Source organism: Acanthopagrus latus, chromosome 18, assembly GCF_904848185.1.
Source record: "Acanthopagrus latus isolate v.2019 chromosome 18, fAcaLat1.1, whole genome shotgun sequence".
Lineage (NCBI taxonomy): Eukaryota > Metazoa > Chordata > Actinopteri > Spariformes > Sparidae > Acanthopagrus > Acanthopagrus latus.
In genome coordinates this window covers 26831579-26849784 of record NC_051056.1, presented here as the reverse complement: position 1 = coordinate 26849784, position 18206 = coordinate 26831579, and the positions used below count along the sequence as shown (strand labels likewise).

Below are 18206 nucleotides of genomic sequence, written 5' to 3'. Positions count from 1 at the left end.
TAACTGTCACCCAGCAGAGAAAACTGTTCCCTGTCACCAGTGAAGGGAGAAAGCAGATCAACTCAGTCAGTTCAGTCTTTGAAGCCTGAAAAAAGTGAGTTAGCTGTACTGAGCGAGCTAAGCTGAGAAAACATAAATAACAGCCGCATGATTGTAAGAAACGCGCTGACAGCGACTCACAGAAATAAAAAGCCGCCAACACCAGTGGATCTGAGTGTTTGGGGATTTGTACAACTGAGCTGATTTAATGAGAAAATAATAAACAGGTAATGGAAACAAAGTGCAGTGACCTGGAACACCAACCTCTTTTAATTTTCACAACTCTGAGAGATGTTAGTCTCTACCTGCCGCGGGCCGGTAGACAGAAGAGTTAATTTTACACCCTGGTGTGTAGGATTCATCCTCTAGGAGCCAGTTATATCTGTAAACGGTAAATGGACATTGTTCCAGTCTACTGACGTCTCAAAACACTTCACAACACTTGTCTCATTCACTCATTCACACACTGATGGCAGAAGCCACCATGCAGGGTGCTGACCTGCTCTTCAGTTTCTTGGCCAAGTTTCATGGCAGCCTGTCAAGTAGTTTTTGGGGTTTTTTTGGATTTTTTTTTCTGTTTGGACTGAAGTGCCCATCACTCCTGTCGAGCCAAGCTCCTGGCAAACAGAAATCAAAGTCAGTGTTAGCAGAGCAACTGTGAAGAGCCAGTACACCATATATTATGTAGACGTGTGGGAAAGATGTGGAATTTATTTAAGTTTGCTCGTGGGGGAATTACGCATCCAACAATCCACGAGGTGATGCACTGGCATCAGCAGGTAAGTAGATCACACGCTTGCATACACACACACAGAAACATACATATATATGTATACACACACACACTCACACAGTTCTTTACATCACTAGTTGACTCCACTTTCTCACTCCTCTGCTCCTTCCCACCTGCCCTCTGTCTTTCTTTCTCTCTCTGTCTCTGGATGGTCTCTGGTCCTTCCCTGCATCCCGCCACAGTTGAACAGATTGTGTCTGTATTCCAAGCTGCTTCCAAACAAAAGGCATGGGACCATTTCTCCAAAGCTCAGCGCAAGAACCTGGACATGTGGCGCAAACAAGCAGAGGTTAGTATACTTTGATTTCGTTCTGTTCGTTCACATGATTTATGGGGGGAAATTTAGACTTTATCCCATTTTTTGTTGGACTCCTGTCTCCCGCTTTACTCACTGTAAAGTTCTTTATTTCATTTTTTTTTATATCAATAGTCCAGATGCTTAGATTAAGGTTGTGTAATGATTGAACATTTGAACATGTGAAGAAAAAATGAAATCAGAAGGGGGAAAAAAAAAAAGCAGACTCCTTGTTACAGTAAGTACTTTGAGCGAAGCCAGGATGCAGAACATGTGGCTGATCACCTCCAGACACACCCAGGTCCAAACCTCCATCCTTTCCTCCTCCTCCTCCTCCTCCTCCTCCTCCTCCTCCTCCTCCTCCTCCTCCTCCCCTCCCCCTCCCTGCACCACTCCTGGGTGAGTTTTCCATCTCTAAGGGTGTCCAGAACACAGGTAAATCTGTACAAGCCTTTTTTCCCCCAACAAATACAAAGATTTTTCATTTTGAGCCAATAATCAAGGAGCATCTCGAGCCATAAAAGCCTATTAATTTTTTAATCTACAGACTTTTTTTTTCTGCTATCTGCTCACCATTTTTTTCTCTCTTTGCCAAATGGAGCATTAATTAGCATGATGATGGGTTGTATTTAATGGAGGGGTCTTGAGTGTGCGGCAGTCCGTGGGTCTAATGGACCATATATGATCATATCCGATTGGTAAGTTTCTCTGAACCTCAGCATAAACAACAAACAGTTCAAAAGTGTGATTTGGAATATATTTTTAGAGGTACACCGACACACACACACATGCACAGTAACAACAGAATGTCACACAGCAGGAGCGTCTCTCTACAGGTAGGTCTGACAAAGTCGATGTGTCGCTCTGATGGTTGGATTTGCTGCATTATTACGAAAACAGCGAAATTACCAATCTTTACAGGAACATTATCACGCTCATAATAGCGAGCGAGGAGGTCTTTTAACACACACCTGAGGAGTAAGTAGGAAGCTGAATGATGCACGTTCATATGCAGATGCTTGAGTGCACGGCTGGTTGCGTTGACGTCAGTAAAGGCCACTTCTGTATTGTTTTACTTCCCTCGCTCAGACCTTGAGAGTCTCGGCATTCTTCTCATGCGGGAATCGCTCTCTTCTGTATCAACAGCGTAGCAGAAAGTATTCAAATCTATTATATGGATACTAGAGTGTTTCCATCAGGCCTCAGGGATCTGTCCATTCTTTCTCAGACTTCCTTTATAGACGCTCAATGCATTCACCTGGGAGTACAACGTGACCATAGATGCAAGTGAAAGACGCCACTGTGGGCGGATGGTCCACTGCAGAATATGTCCTCGTTCAGAAAACATTGTTTTGAATAAATCCTCTAAAAGACGTCCTGGTTCAAACGGTCTTTGTAGTTTTTTTGGGGTTTTTTTTTTCTCTTCCAGCTACTTTACACTGTTATATACCTGTGAGAATAGACTTTATTCTTTATTCAGAGTGGGTTTCGTGTGTGTGTGTGTGTGTGTGTGTGTGTGTCTGAGACGTGAACAGACAGATGAAGTCATTTGGACTCAAAGCTTTTGGTTCAGCGCCGGCCCGACTTGAGTCTGTATCTCTGTGTTTAAGTAAGTTAATACACGGTGAGGAATTACACAAGCAAGTGGAAACAATAACCTTTTCCTAAAAGGAATTAAGATATAGATTTACCTACCAAAAAGTATTTTTACCACCAAACTACTGTGACAAAGCTACTGATAATTAACACCAAACCAAAATAATCTCAAGGTATTTAAAGGCTGTATGGCAACAGACAAGTGTCAGATCTCCTTAAGTACTTAAACAAGCCAAATTTCATTCATTAAGAGTCAGTAATGTGGATACAAGTACTTAAGAAGGCAAAGGAAAGTGTCAGAGTAGCAGAACGATCTGGTATGTTGAAAAAATTATAATTTCCTTTCACCGCGGAGTCAAAACGGGGAAAAAACGCGGTAGAGTATCAGGTGCATTAGGGCAGCTTCGGCTCAGGAGGTAGGATGGGGTCACTGGTTCGATTCCCCCGGCTCCCCTGGCTGCATGTTGAAGTATCCTTGAGGAAGACGCCAAACCCCAAAATGCTCCTGATGAGCAGGTCGACACCTGCTGTCAGGGATCAAACCACCGGCCTTCTGATTAACAGACAGCAGCTCTACCTTTCGAGCCACAACTGACCCACACTGATGTTCTAATATCTAATATATAGCTGGTTGAAAAGAAAAGTAAAATGGGGTCTTAGAGATTCAGACTGACTAAAGCCCAGTTTTTAGTCTACACCAAAATCCCTCTTGGTGCTCACTGGATATTAGAAGTTTCCTACAGCTCCTTAGAAAACACAACCTTCGATGTTGTCAGCCAAGATTAGTCACAGAAAAACAGCAGCTTTCCACCATGTTTCTCTCGCCTTTTGGCTTCAGCTTGGTTACCATCAACAACTGGGTAGATACGTGGATTCTTGACTTGCTTGAAGCTCCACTTTGTTCACCAGCGACTTGTTTACTTCAGCTCCCTGTCATTAATCGCTGCGCTGGTGGAGTTCGCCCGGCTTGCCTTGAGGTTTGTACAGTACATGTGGGTGTAATGAGAGCTGAGAGATGCAACCATATTGCCACATTGTGAAGGTCAGAACCAAAATAGCAGGCTAAAAGTGTCAAAAGGCAGCTCGGAGCTGCAGAGGCGGGCGCTAGCTCTCGGTGACTTCAAGCCCGACTGGTCATTCTTTAACATAACAAGTCTGGAGTGATTTGATTTAAAAGCCAAAAATGTGTCTTAATCTGGGTTTACTTTGACGTTGCTCACACAGGCCTGCCTCAGAGGCTGTCATCTATAGGTCTGGCAGCCTCTGGCCAGTGTAAAGAGCATAGGTAAGTAAGCGCAGTTGCTCGGGGGTAGTTTATCATCAAATAGGCAGCCGGCTTCACTCTCTCAGTCGTTGTATATTCAGTATGATTCTCAGGCCCGGAGGTGAAATATGGAGGAACGAGCAGCGGTGTTGAGTCGCTGCAGCTCTCAGGCTGAATCAGACAACAGCTGCCTCCCTCTATCAGTGTTTTTATTGTGCCGTGTGCGCTTGTGTTTGCACACTGTGCTCCACACACACCAGATGGTTGTGTGTCTGCATGTCTTGGTGTGTCTAGAGTACCTGTTTGACCTCTGCCACTGGCTCAGGCTGATAATGTCAGCTGACAGATGGTTGTAAGTTTGTGTTCTCGCGGGCAACTTTTTTCGCTCCCGTTAGCTTTTTGGGAGTGTTTTTCAGCCTGTTGTTGTGAATGTGTCAGTGACAGAACAGTCATGTCTCTATCCGCTGGTGTTGTTTGTCTGTATGTGGTTCAATATGCAAAATCGTCAAGTGAGAGCACTTTCCATGTGCTCCACTCGTGCTCTTTTACAAGTTAAATGTGTGAATGTTTTATATAAAAGTTGGTGCCCAGATATCCTGGTGCGTGTGGTTCAGTGTGAAATAAATCACAGGGAGTTGTTCACTGTATCAAGGCTGCGGTAGGTTACTCAAGTTCAGTTAAGTGGTGTTTTGCATGTAGGTCGGCGTTTATACTTTAAGAATAGCAGATCTGATAATATAAACAAAGTAATTACTAAATAATTTCCTCCACATAGTCGACATGTTCTTATTTGTCTGGAGCCGAGTTGATTTGGATCTATACAGCTGTGATAAATGTTCAGCAGTGTAGATTATCGTGTAATTAACATAATAATACAATAAATCAACTTCCTGTTTAAGGTGACATGTCTTGAACATATTAATCATCTGTTCATGAAGCCAGATTAGTGCGTTTTTAAACACTGTTGAGGTGAATTTCATGCATCGGCGTGTCAGAGCGTGAGGTCTAAAATACCCGAGAGGATCATTTTAAAGTATTTTAGAAAATATAATGTGTTTTAATAGAACACAAGTATCAGTTTTTCTCTTTATTTCTTCATTTTTATGCCTCCGCCCACGACTTCACTGGCTTTCTGTCTTTTCCTTCATTCATTTGAACGTGATATCAAGAATTTCTTGAAATCTGGCAACGTCCGCTTTGACTCGAGCGTGAACTCATTAGAAGTTGGAGGTCGAAGGTCACTCTGACCTCACAAAACACATTTTTGGCCCTTACTCAACGGTTCATATGATGACTTGAATCACCAGCTTGCGGCTGTGTACATCTGCACCCCAGTCAAGTTGCTGTTCCTGAGCTTTGCGGTTCTAAAATAAGAATAAAAGACCAGGACATTGATAACAGAATGATAAAATGTCAGAGTGAAGTTGACCTTTTGACCCTCTTGAATATAAAGTGTCTCCGTCTCATCACCACATCGTTTGTGCCAAATTTGAAGGCATTTTCGAAGATGTTTCATTCACAAGAACAAGACGGACATCTTGAAAACGGCTAATTATAACAGTGTCCAGTAGGATGAAATGAGAAGGTTATAACATTTTATATCTAAAAGGTCAAAGGTCATTATGACATCCAAAATGTTATTTAACACCACAGCTGGACGTGGAACAAATGCCAAACATGCTCCCCTGCTACAGCTGCTGCAAGTCAACTACAGAGGAAACACTGGGTCAACTTGTGTTAGCGGACGTTTTTCATCCCTCTGTGTGAAAAATGGCCGATCAGTCGCTCTCCCATTGTTAGCCGTGCTCTCTACTCTCTATTCTCCGGCAGCGTTAACATTCGACCTCCTCCTTTTAATCCAGACACTCCTGTAGCTCAAACATCTGCTCACGACAGGGGATGAAAGCCGACTGGTGTTTAAAACCCCACGCAAGCGCAGATTCTCAGAAACGCCACGTTTCACGGTTTTGTCTAAGCTGTCTAATGTGCGAAAAGTGTCCTGAGGATTCTGTTTATTTGTTTTTGCTTGTCTCTTGACACACACCTGGAAGGTTTGTACTAATTTACAGCCGGTGCATTTCAGTGTGGGGTTGACCGTAATCTCGAAACCAATTTGAAGACCTGCTTGTGGTTTCTGGTCTCCAGATGGATTTAGTCATTATTGATTTTGTCCGTAAGGTTAAAATGAAACAGAGAAGAGTGATATTATACAGTTACTGCTCTGGGCTTCCACATGTGCAGTCAATTAGAATGAAACATGGGTGTAATAAAAAAACAAGCTTAAGAGGCCGTTCACATTAGTTGTTACCATCTGTCCTGAGTGATCCGATCACAGGTGAACAGCTTTAAGCCCGTCGAATCACACAAAGACAGACATTTCTTCATGTATAACGTTTGCCGAATTCACAAGTTTAGCCCAGATAGTTAAGAACCTGTTGTAGACAGCGTTTCACAAAGTGTATCAAGTTTCTAACGCACCTAATCTAAAAAATTGGAGTATTTTTAAAGGAAGTCTGGGGCTGTTCTCCACAGACCTCAGAGAAGTAGTCTGTATCAGTCACTCTTCAGTGTATTTGTACTATCTACCATCACTGTGTTAACACATTTGATGAAGATGGTGAAGGTGTGTTTAAACGGTAGTTCAGATATAAAACCAGACGGGCTTTTACAGCGATGCCACAACAAACTGACACTATTTACAAGGAATTAAACATTGTAATGTGTTGTTTTATAATAACAAATTTACAAGAAGGTACCAAGTTTGTGAGAATTCTCCTCATGATTAAATCATGGGATTTGTTAGGGAGGTTAGTGGTGTTGTGGTGATGAGTTCAGTGATCAGTTGAAGCAGACGGTGCTTTCACAAACTTCTGCTGCCAACATGGAGCTCAGAAATCACTCTGTTCAATCCGTTGTGATTGTTTCACGTCACACAAACTGCTAAGAGAATGTGGTCACATGCATCCTAGACTAACCCAGAACCAGAAACAGTCTTGGTCACTGGACCTTAAATGCGTCCTCAAGGCATCTTCGAGCTGTTCACCCCCCCTACCGTCCACTTGTGATCGGATCCACACAGGACGCATGTTGATGCCAAATGTTTACAGGGCCTGAGATGCTTTTAATGCTCCGTCATCCTGAATCAGTGTCATCTGACGGTGTAAGGCTTTGACACTTTCGACAGGAGCTCTTGTTCTCACTTTCACACACTTATCATCTATTTTGGCTGCATGAATGTGCACTAACAGGTACAAAACTGTGGGAACAGGTTATGTTTGTGCTACCACCTGCCCCATCGCTGTGCCAGAAGTGTTAAGCACCAGCTGAGACCATCCTTTTCATCTTCAGTCACCTCATCTGTTCTAATCTGTTATAAATATCATTTACAGCCAACGCTAAACAGTAACAGTGAAATCAAAGCGGTGCGTCACGGATGATCCTGCTACAACATCACCCATGAGCCTCCGCAGCTCTGACCCGCCCTTCCTTTGCTTGTGTTTTTTGCAGGAGATCAGAAACATGCACAATGAGCAGCTGATGGGCATCAGGCGAGAGGAGGAGATGGAGATGTCTGACGATGACATGGAGGACGCCCCTGACAGCAAGGACTCGGAGGACTCGGGTATGCATATGCACGCACGTATTCACTGTCAACGTGACGGGCCATACACTGATCAAGGTCTCCAGAGAATGGACACAAAGCGTGTTAAATAGCAGGAGGAGGCAGCTCGGTTTGACTGAGAAGACAGTAATCATCCCCCAAGCATCTGACAACTCTCCATGAATAAAAAAAAACAAAAAAAAAAACACTCATCAGGATTCTGACACCTCAGGCACTGTGCTGTGTTGATGGCATACACAACTATTAAAAGACATTATCCCCAGTCCACCTTATGAATGTACATCTGAGCGTCTACGTGTGTGAAAATCTAGTCTACACCTGCCGGCTGCCATCTAATCTCAGATCAGGGTATCGCTGAAGTGCCATAATCTTCTGTTCTTCCCTGGATGTGAGTGCAGAAGCAACAAAAACTAACGGCGCTCCTAATCTCTCAGCCGCCGGTACAATAACCCGTAAGTCTGCAGTCGTCACCGGGGCAGCAGGCGTGAAACCACCACGTGTAATGTCGTCTCTCATCTTGTGTTTTTTTTTTTTCTTCCCAACCTGCGTGCGTTGTAACGCTCACTTCACACACTCTCTTCGTGCCTTTTAATCATTCTGATCTCTGCCATTTGCTAATATGACAGCTTCTCTAATCAGCATGCAAATGTATGTAAATGCAGTCGTCAACTCAGCCGCTTCTCTTTTGCAACCTTGCTATTATAGCTATCAGTAATTAGCAATGCTGTCAGACCTGTCATTTAGCTCGATGCTACAGGATTGGCTCAGGTGACGGGTGTAAATGTGACACTTTCTCGGCTATTTGCGCTGACAGGCTGACTGTTACACTCGCTTTACTCGCTAACCTTTAAGCAAAGGGGCACATTTACACGTCAGCGCGCCGCTCAGAGAAACACCTGTGTTATGACTGCAGCCTCTTAAAAAGTGAATCGATGCTCTGCGTCTGACTCATGTAAAGAATAGAAAGCAAAACAACCGCCCGCGTGCATGACTCCCCGCCCGTAGGTGTGTGTGTGTGTGTGTGTGTGTGTGTGTGCTCATGGATATCTGCAGGTCGATAGCGCCGCCTCTTATGTAACAGAAAGGGGAATTGCTCAGAATCTGGCCAAGTGGTTGACATCTCCTCACACCAAGTTGATGAGGCTCTCAGATCAATACTCTTCTCACCTTAAACCTTCATTTTTTTTTTTTTTCTTTTTTTGCACTGGGAGAAAAAGTACACACAAACACAGCGAGGACACGCACACACTCAACCCAGCAAGAGTTCATTAGAACCGCCGATGGTCCTCCATGATAGACTGCAGGCAGCACTCATGAACACCTACACAAAACCTCGCCAGACACGCATTCTCGCACACACACACACACACACACACACACACACAGGACGGGGCTTATCTCCCCAGTCCAGTCAGTGTATTGCACTTTTCCAAAGCGCTTCCCCTCAAGGCCCACAGGAGGAGAGAGGAGCTGATAATACCGGACATCTCTGGAGCTGAGCAGGTCTCGTATAATAATAAACTCCCACTGTCTCCTCTATTTGCTCAATAGGTCAGGTCAAATGTCCAGTAGAGAGCTATTGGGCGAAACACTTTGGGATTAACACAGCTTTCTGTAGTTCATGCTAATATACTGTAGGTGTTTGATTATCACACTTCCAGATAGCTTCACAACATTTTACCTTTAGATTTTGGACTCTTTTGTGTTTGGTACATGTTGTTTCTGTTATTTTTTTCTCAGTCAGCTTCATAATACAAGTGACAGGATCCTACATGAACACACTGTTAATTGCCACAGAAAGGGCAGAGATTGATTTCTTTAAGGGTTTTTTTGTCTGGGCTTGAAGCGATCAGTCAGAAAGAGGTGATTTTTCTTACACCAGCAGCACGTAACGAGGTTTAAAATGAAATCTGATGACAGTTGAGGAGCCGTTTGATTACGTTGCCAGCTCAGCCTCAGGAGTGTTGTCACGTTGTGATTCTTCCTGATGATGTAATGATCATATTGTGGGTAGAGGAACCTCCGCCAATGATTTATGGTTGTTAGTTGTTGTTTTATGAGATTACACTAAAATTACTGAACAGATTTCTATGGAACGTGGATAGAGGATGGGTCTCAACCCAGAGTAGACTCCATTAACTTTTGGTGAAGATCTGAATACGATCTTGAGGACTTAAAGATGTTTTATTTGATACTGGAATAGGTTTGATCTATTTAAAGGAGACTGTTGGGTCGTAGTGGCGGTTTGCCACAGAATTTCAAGCGAGTCGATCAGATGTTCTCCCACAAGGTTTTTAGATATACATGATTGTACTTGTCACTTTTTATCAAAGACCCAGATATTTTGTGACGCAGCTGTTCATCTCTTTGCACTGATGATTCAACTGACAGAATTTCACCCCCAACCCGAAGTCGTAGAAAAGCTCCAGCTGTGAGTTACATAACATCGTCTATGACGGAAAAATTAATGTGAGCTTTGATATCTGGAATCAGGGGCACAAAATATCACTCCTGATACTTTGCGTCACTTTCAATCAAGTCAAACAACAAGCGCATAGTTCTGTTTCAGTTTTAATAATTAGCCCAAAGTGTATCTCAATATGTGTTACTGTTAAAGAGAAGTTTTTAAGATTTTGCTGCCTGGCGTATAGATGCAAACACGATAGTCCTCTGAAATGCTTCTACTGAAGTAAGGCAGAGATATGTGTCAGCAGACAATCAGAAGGACATTTTACAGTTGAGTCTCTTTGAAAATGCTTGAAATTTGCATAGAAAGTCAATTGAGCTCGTCTCTTTCGTCCTTATGTTTTGAATGTTGAGATTCTCATCAGCCAACAAACCTGCTTAATATTTCTCTGCACCCTCTCACTTGGATAAAAAAGTGAGTGATCCGATCGTGACTACAAATGTCACAGTGCGATAGCTTCGACGCGGGATGCAAAATATGGAATATTTTCAGTTGACACCAATAAACGATAACGACCTGCTTCTAATGGCCGAGAAGTAATAATTTCACATTTTCCTATTTTCATGTTTTAAGTTCCTAACATACATTTTACACACACCTGAGGGTTTTTTCACATCTCTGATAAGATTGTAGAAGATCTTATGAAACCCGAACCTGAAATTCTACACTTTTACTTCTTCTGCTTCTTTTTCTGCTGCTGCTGCTTCTTCTCCTCTCGTCTTCATCTTCTTCTTCAGCCTCTTCCTTCTCCTCCTGCTCCTCTTCACGCTCTTCCTCCTTTTTGTGCTTTTCTTCTTCTTCATCATCTTCTTCCTCTGCATCTTCTTCTCCTTCTACTTCTTCTTCTTCTTCTTCTTCTTCTTCTTCTGCTACTTTTTCTCCTGGTTCTGCTGCTGCTTCTTCTCCTTTCTTCTTCTTCTTCTTCTTCAGCCTCTTTGTTCTCCTGCTCCTCTTCACACTCATCCTCTTCCTTGTCATCCTCCTCATCAAGCTCTTCTTCCTCTTCTTCTTCTTCTTCTTCATCTTGTGCATTCCCGTCTTTAATATTTTCATTGTTGACGTTAATATTTTTCCCCAAAAGACAAAAAGACACAGGGTAGCAAAAACTGGAGAATATTTTTTGTAATGAAGCATAAATTGGGAGGGGAAAAAAAAAACATCACCATATTCTGTACTGTTTTCTGTACATTGTGAATAAATCTATAGGTGTCTCCCAAGCAGAGGCCCTGAGGGAGGAGAACGACTCCCTGCGCTGCCAGCTGGACGCCTACAGGAACGAGGTGGAGCTACTCAAACAGGAACAGGGCAAGAACCAGCCAATCAGGAGCGAGGAGGACAGCACGCACTCTCAGCAGCTCAGCTTCCTACAGCAGGCCCTGCAAGGCATGCAGAAGGTAACACCTGACAAACAAACACAGAGACGCATCCAGACACCTTCAGATCCAACAAAATGTGTAATCTCCTCGCACCAGGTCCTCTTTAAGAACATCGTCGCTCAGGTTAATGCTTTGAATTTTCCATGCAGTCTGAAAACACGACTGTCATTTATTCATCATCCAGCACTTTAAAAGAGTGCTCTGCAGGAACATGTGGGAAGGTGCAGCTCTCTGGAGCAGCTGTTAGTCTTTTTTTTTCTGAAGAGCTGCTTAAAAAAACATATTTTAAGGTTTTTGTCTTGTTAAAGGAACTTATTCACAGACGAAATGGGTTTTTCTTGGGATTGGAGGCTATGACTCAAACGGCACACAGATTCTTGGAACAAACCCAAGGCTATTAAAACAATTCCATAACCATTTATTAAAAGATAGATAATGAAAAGTACTGGAGGCTTCTTTTCTTTGCAGATGCAGCTTGTACTTTTTGCTCCTGAATGTTGTTGTTGTTCAGCATCCCTGCTTTCATTTTCCACATCCAGTCACCCCAGCGGTTGGTAAAACAGTTTTTGATTTGGATTATTGACAACATTTCCAGATATTATTCATAAAACACCACATATTAGGCTTTGTCTGGGACAGAATGGTTAAGTCCCTGTTTTTCTTGTCACTCCTGGTGTTTTAACAGTCACCAACATTTACAGACACATAAATTCAGTGTCTGACAAACAGACAGTAAATCCTTAAAGTGGTCGGGGAAGAAGGAAAGAAAGATCTTCATCTGTCCGTCAGTAATTACATGCTCCTACATGAAACTGATCAAACAAGGTCTGTGGATTCTCTAGATGGATAAGTAGCACTTCAGGTAATAGGAAATATATGTACTTTTTCATTTCAGAGTGAACTGTCCCTTTAACTCTGTAATCGTCCCAGGATGAGCAACTGTTCCACTGTCAAAAGAACTTCAGAGACCCTTAAATCTGCCTTTTCAAACACTAAAGAATGACTGAATTGACTCGTTCTAGCGTTTGTCAAGTGTCCTCACTTATCGGGCTGTCACAGGTAATAGAAAGTATGATCGATTCACGTTGAGAAGAAGAGAATCCATTAAGGCCCCGCTGTTCGTTTCTGCTTGCGAAGACTAATTACCTCTCCCGCTTACGTCTCTCACGATGTGTTTATGAAAAGATTAGCTGAATGGATTAAATGAATTGGAAGACAGTGAAACTGGACACCTCCCCTTGTCGTGGGTCTACGTGTCGTATCACGCCGACACGCAAATTACAGTGAAATATTATCAGCACGTGCGGGCAAACCGTTTCCTCTTTTCTGTGAATTATAGAGCATGTAATGCAGAAAAACTTTACGTGTAACTGCAGATGAAAACTCACAGCTGACAGACCCCCCCCGCCCCGCGTCCTCAGACCCTCTTCCTGGTGAAAGTAACGCAGCAGGACGTGAATCGTTTCGTCTGCGTCGAGCAGGAAACTTCAGAGGACAAACTGCTGGCGTGCGTCGCTTCCTCTACATGTAATCCGTAATTTTAGATTGTTTAACAAGCAAAGGATTCGCCAAATGACTCCTCTCTTGGACTCAATATGATACAACAATTGTTTCCTCTTTAACAAATGTTTATGGGAAGTATAATTCACAGGAGTATCTAATTGCTTTTCTGTATTAAGCTGCGGTTCTGATTGCCGGTGCAGGGATTACATGCTAAATATTAATAAAACAAGTGGCTGATTGTTCCTCTGCTTTCAGAGCGCGAGGTTAGCGTCGTCACGGTTGGTTAGCTCACAGTAGCATTAGTGGCTCACTGTTCTGCTTTTTCTTTCGCAGCAACTGTTAAAGATGAGGGAAGAACTGAAACAGCGGGAGGCAGAGCTGGAGAAGAGTTTTGAGGACAAACAGCAGCTGAAGAACCAAGTCCAGAACCTGAAAGAAGGACTCCAGAACCTGCAGAACGCGCACGCAATGCAGGTTGGTCTGACGGAAAAACACAAAGTGGAGAATCTACCGTTTTCCCTCGTTGTGTTTTCTTTGAGCAAAAGTTCATTTCTGGGTTGCTCTCTTTGTTTGAAAGTGAACACTATCTAATTTGCACTTTAATAAGAAAGAAATGAGCTCGAGATGAGTTCCAACGCGTGGAAGATATTGGAGAAATAAATCATCAATAAACAAAAGGCCATAGTGTGATAGTGGTAATATGTGGTTTTGCTTTGAGAAAATGACTCAATAATTACTAAGTAGTTGAAAACTTCTTTCCAAGCTCATCAAATTTCCCAAAATAGCTCTTTTGGGTGCATCTTTATAATATCAACACTGTGGGGAAGAGCCCACCGCAGCGAGGCCGAGCGTTTCTAACTTCAATCAGTGTTCTGGTTTTCCCATTTTCCTCCCAGTGAGCTTATTTCATTCTTCTTAACACTCAGTGTAATCGACTCTTTAATTTCTAATTTCCCTTCAAAAAAAGTTAATAATGCGGCTTTGGAGTTTTAAGTTTATGATTTGGCCTCATTTAGCTTTCATTAGTGCGCCATTATGCGTCTGATAGAAGACGTATTCAACCAGTAATCATTTGAAGAACCTCCCATCGAGTGTCGTAAAGTTTTCTCACAGTTTTCAGTGTCCTTCAGTGATTGTGTGTATGAGATTGGAAAAACCCTCATAAACAATTCATACTGATACTCAAATCAGTCTCACATAAGGCTGATACATTATTGTGAGTTGGTAAACTACTGGAGAATCAATTCATCATTTCAGTAATGTTGCAATCAGTGAGTAAATGTAACTGCTGCCGTTTTTCTACTTAGACTTTTGGCCACATGAGTCGAACTGATCGGCACTGATTTGCTTTTCCATCTCCAGCTTCAGTGAGCTGAGTTTAGCCGAATCTCCCACCATGGAGCAGGCAGCGGCAGCAAAGCCATAACAAGCCCCCGTCTGTGCAGGGAACCTGAGACAAAGACGTTTTTTAAGCTGTGTTCAGCTCTCGGTCCTTTTGTAACTTCTAACCGAGTCTCTTTAGTTTCTCTCGTCCTGTTTGTACTTTCAAACATCGGCTATGTTTTAACTGTTTCAGGAGTCAGCTTTAGTAACTGCTGGTGAAAACATGTTTTCTGTGACGCTGCTTCATAATAAAAGCTTATAAATAACGAGTGGCTTGCAAAAATGCTGAATCTTGAGTCAAACTGAGCAGTGCTAGACCGGCAGGTGTGGCGGGAAAATGGTACAGGTACATTTACATTTACTTTATTTAGTTCCATTTTGATTATAACTGATTTTAAGTTTAGTTACTAGTTACTTTGCAGATTACAGGCTGCTTCAGAGAAAAAGTAACAAGTTTTTGAATTAATTTATTTTCTGATTAATGCTGTATAGAGTTGAAGATACTACTTGGTGTCTTAGAGAGTCTTTGGGGTTTGAAGTGTTGGCCAAATACAACAAGCAACTTGATGGCAGATCACGTTCAGCTCTGGGGAAATAACTTGAACAATTAAACAGTTAATTGTGAAATAATCAACAGATGAAAATGATCGTTAGCTGCGGCACGGCACATCTTCATCTTCGTAACTCATCACATCGTTTTTGAATGAATTCCAAAAAATGAAACCCTCCGTTGTAACGTCATGCTTTTCCTTTCAACTTCTGCTCCTCGACCAAACAGGATGTTATTTTGTCCTCTCCTCTGTAGCTGCATGTTCTCACTGCAACCACATAAAAAAGGCACATCCACTCATTTCCTAACTAGAAACATATTGAGCATGGATAACCGCAGTCAAATTGTTCCCTTATTTGTCTGCCGCTGAGAATTTTATGACCACCAGCAACCCAATCACACACTCTCGTTCCTGAACATTTTGTCCTTCGGGTTACATCTGCACTGGAGCATTTATTTTTTTCAGTTTGAACTGACCAAGAGGCAAAAAAAACCAGAGGAATCATTTTTATACAGATGGATACGACCTGCACGAGACATTTCACTAATGTAAACTCCTGTTGTTGTCTCGAAGCTGTTATACAAGATCATCATTTAGAGCCACTGCTGCTCCATTATTCATCCATCCCAGCATCACATTTGTTATTTGATTGAAAGTGTTGCTTACATTGAGGCATGCTTTTCCCCAACAAAACTCCATCTAATATTGATTAGTGCCGAGCTGTTTCACTGCAAGAGTACACCGCTAAATGCAGTGCGCCATGATCTACAATCTCATTAAACTATTTCAAGATTCAAGGGTCATTTTTCTCCGTTCAACATGTCGTGTTTACTAATGTTTCAGGTGTTTGTCCCATATTCCCAGTATTCAGCTGCTAATGTCTGTTAATGTTCCTTCTGACTCTGTATAATGAGAAAGAAGGGCCGTCATTAAAACGAGCCTCAGGTTCAATCGCCTATTAAATTGGATAATAATACAAACGAGAGGCTCTGAGTCCACGTGGGGAGCTGCTCCCCGTGTCGTTCGTTTGCTCTCGGAGCAGACCGCAGGATTTATATAACACGGAGGTGAATTAGTAATTTGCTAAAACGTCTCTTCCTTCAGATCAACCCGGAGTGACAGAGTTGTCAATAGAGTGTTAATGGTGATGAGTTTGATTAGAAAATGTGTCCACGCGACTGAGCCCTGGGAAATATGCTAATTCAATTCCTGCATGTGGGAAAACATGAATCATGAGAGGCAGTCTCATTAAAGGGAGCAAGAGAAATCAATTTTTGGGGTGTAGGTTCCTCTGAAGATTCACATTGTTGTGAGGTGATCCGTCATGCGGAGGAGATCCCTTCAGTTCTCCTTCACTGTCGCCACACATCACTGGATTGACACCAGGGCAGGTCGTCCAGGTTATTAACCTCATGTGGAATCTATCATATGTCTGCCAATTGTGCTTGTTTTTCATTATTTCTTAATCTTTTGGCCAAAGGAGAACTCTAAAGGAGTGAGGGGACTTGCAAGAGACACGTTAAAAGAAAAACGGTTCAAATAGAAGCATCAGAGTCTGAGATATTCTGATGTGTTAGCACGTAACATGAGACAAACTCATTCAGACAAGTTCTCAAGCTGACACTTAACATAAAGCATCAGAACAGCGTCTATCATCACACCTTTACTCCACAGTAAAGTGTGGAGCTTATGTAGGGCCCTATAAAATCTGTTTTATTTTTCCCCAAATTCCATTTTTTTCCATTTTAGTTTTTGAGAATCCTTTTTTTCTTTTTACCTTTTACTCTTATTTTACTGCCAAAAACAGTGTGTTTTAAATGTCGATGACTAAAATGTACACACATTAAAGAAGAAAAAAAAATGTAAAAAAAAAATAATAATATATATATATATATATATATATATATATATATATATATATATATATATATATATATATATATATATATATATATATATAATAATTATAATAATAATATATTGTGTGGCTGTACTGACATGCTTTTGATTTGATTTGATTTTGAACATGTAAATTAAAAAATAAATCAGTTTAAAAAAGAAAAGGAAAGAAAATAGGGAAAGGAAATGGAAATTATATTATATTATATTATTATAGATTCTATAATTTGATATCTTGATTTACGTGTCCAGACAGTAATCCTTTTTAATCTTATTGACTGTGCATGTCAGCCTCTTCCATACGAAAACAGCATTTCAGTGAAATCATGTCAAATTCTGCGATATTCCGCGTTAAAAAATAGATTCTGTTTTAAACGACCAATTCCGCGATTCCGTCCGTGATCTCGGAAATCATAGGGCCCCGCTTATGATCTGAATCAAGTCCTCTTTAATGCAGCCTGATGGTCATTTTGTAAATTATGGTCCCAGTAAACAATAAAACAGGGCACGCTTTAGGCCACGGCCATGTTGTGACTGCCAAGTCGCTACGACTGCATCCTCAGTCAGATCCAGTTAGGATTTACATCTCCAGCTCCCTCTTGTCCAAGTATGGCCAGCAAATAATGGCAACAGCCGTGATGTCAGACTCAAGGCCTCAGAACAGTAGCTCACAAACCAACGGGTGAGCCTCAGTTGTCTAAACCTGCTCTGAGTTGTTGAACTCTTCACTACTGAACTATGTGCATGTTTAATCAATCACTGAGTCTGTAAACTGTTAGAAAACTGTGAGAAGTCCCCATCATAGAGTGGTTTGCCAGAGTACATTGTGTCCTCATCCAATTCCTTGTTTTGTCCAACCATTCCTCCCAATCCAAAGCTTCTCCATTTCCAATGTTATAAAACCAAAGCTGGAACCGGGCAGTCTGATAAATAAACAGTGATAAATAGATAAACAGTGAACTGGTTATCAACATGTCTGCCAATAAATCTCATGCTGATTGTTTAATTCGGTGATTCTCGACTACTTTGCAGTGACTTTTTGATATTTACTGTCACAATAACCAGCTCCTCAGAGGCAGCGCTCAGTTTCCCACTGACACTTCGACATTAGGTGCTGCAAATGAAAGAGTATGAAAACTGTTAGCAGTTGAGCAGCTAAGTGATAGTTGTACGACGAACAGACAAACAGGAACTGTGTTTCCTGAGGTGAGGTGAAGGAGTATTCAAGCCCTTTATATCAGAGTATGATCACGCATGGAACGAAAAGTAAAGGGTTGAGAACTACAGGTCAAAAGAGTATGTCTGCGCTAATATATTCCCATGAAATCAGCTCACAACATTGTTATAAATCTATAAGCTGTCTTAACTCAAAAGAAGTGAACGACTTCCATACAGAGTTCAGTGTCTCTGTGTTCCTT

General features: G+C 41.9%; 1 protein-coding gene across 8 annotated transcripts in view; it reads left to right on the top strand.

Moving 5' to 3' along the window:
- Positions 1 to 18206, top strand: part of enox2 (ecto-NOX disulfide-thiol exchanger 2) — a 186065-nt gene that overhangs the window by 159372 nt on the left and 8487 nt on the right. For 6 of the 8 annotated variants that reach the window (XM_037078219.1, XM_037078226.1, XM_037078221.1 and 3 more), the window contains 4 exons: positions 1015 to 1121; positions 7495 to 7609; positions 11283 to 11470; positions 13289 to 13429. In XM_037078219.1, coding sequence (XP_036934114.1) covers positions 1015 to 1121; positions 7495 to 7609; positions 11283 to 11470; positions 13289 to 13429 — 551 coding nt within the window. The remainder of the gene's footprint in view (positions 1 to 1014; positions 1122 to 7494; positions 7610 to 11282; positions 11471 to 13288; positions 13430 to 18206) is intronic. The other 2 variants (XM_037078225.1, XM_037078223.1) reach the window with 2 other exon arrangements.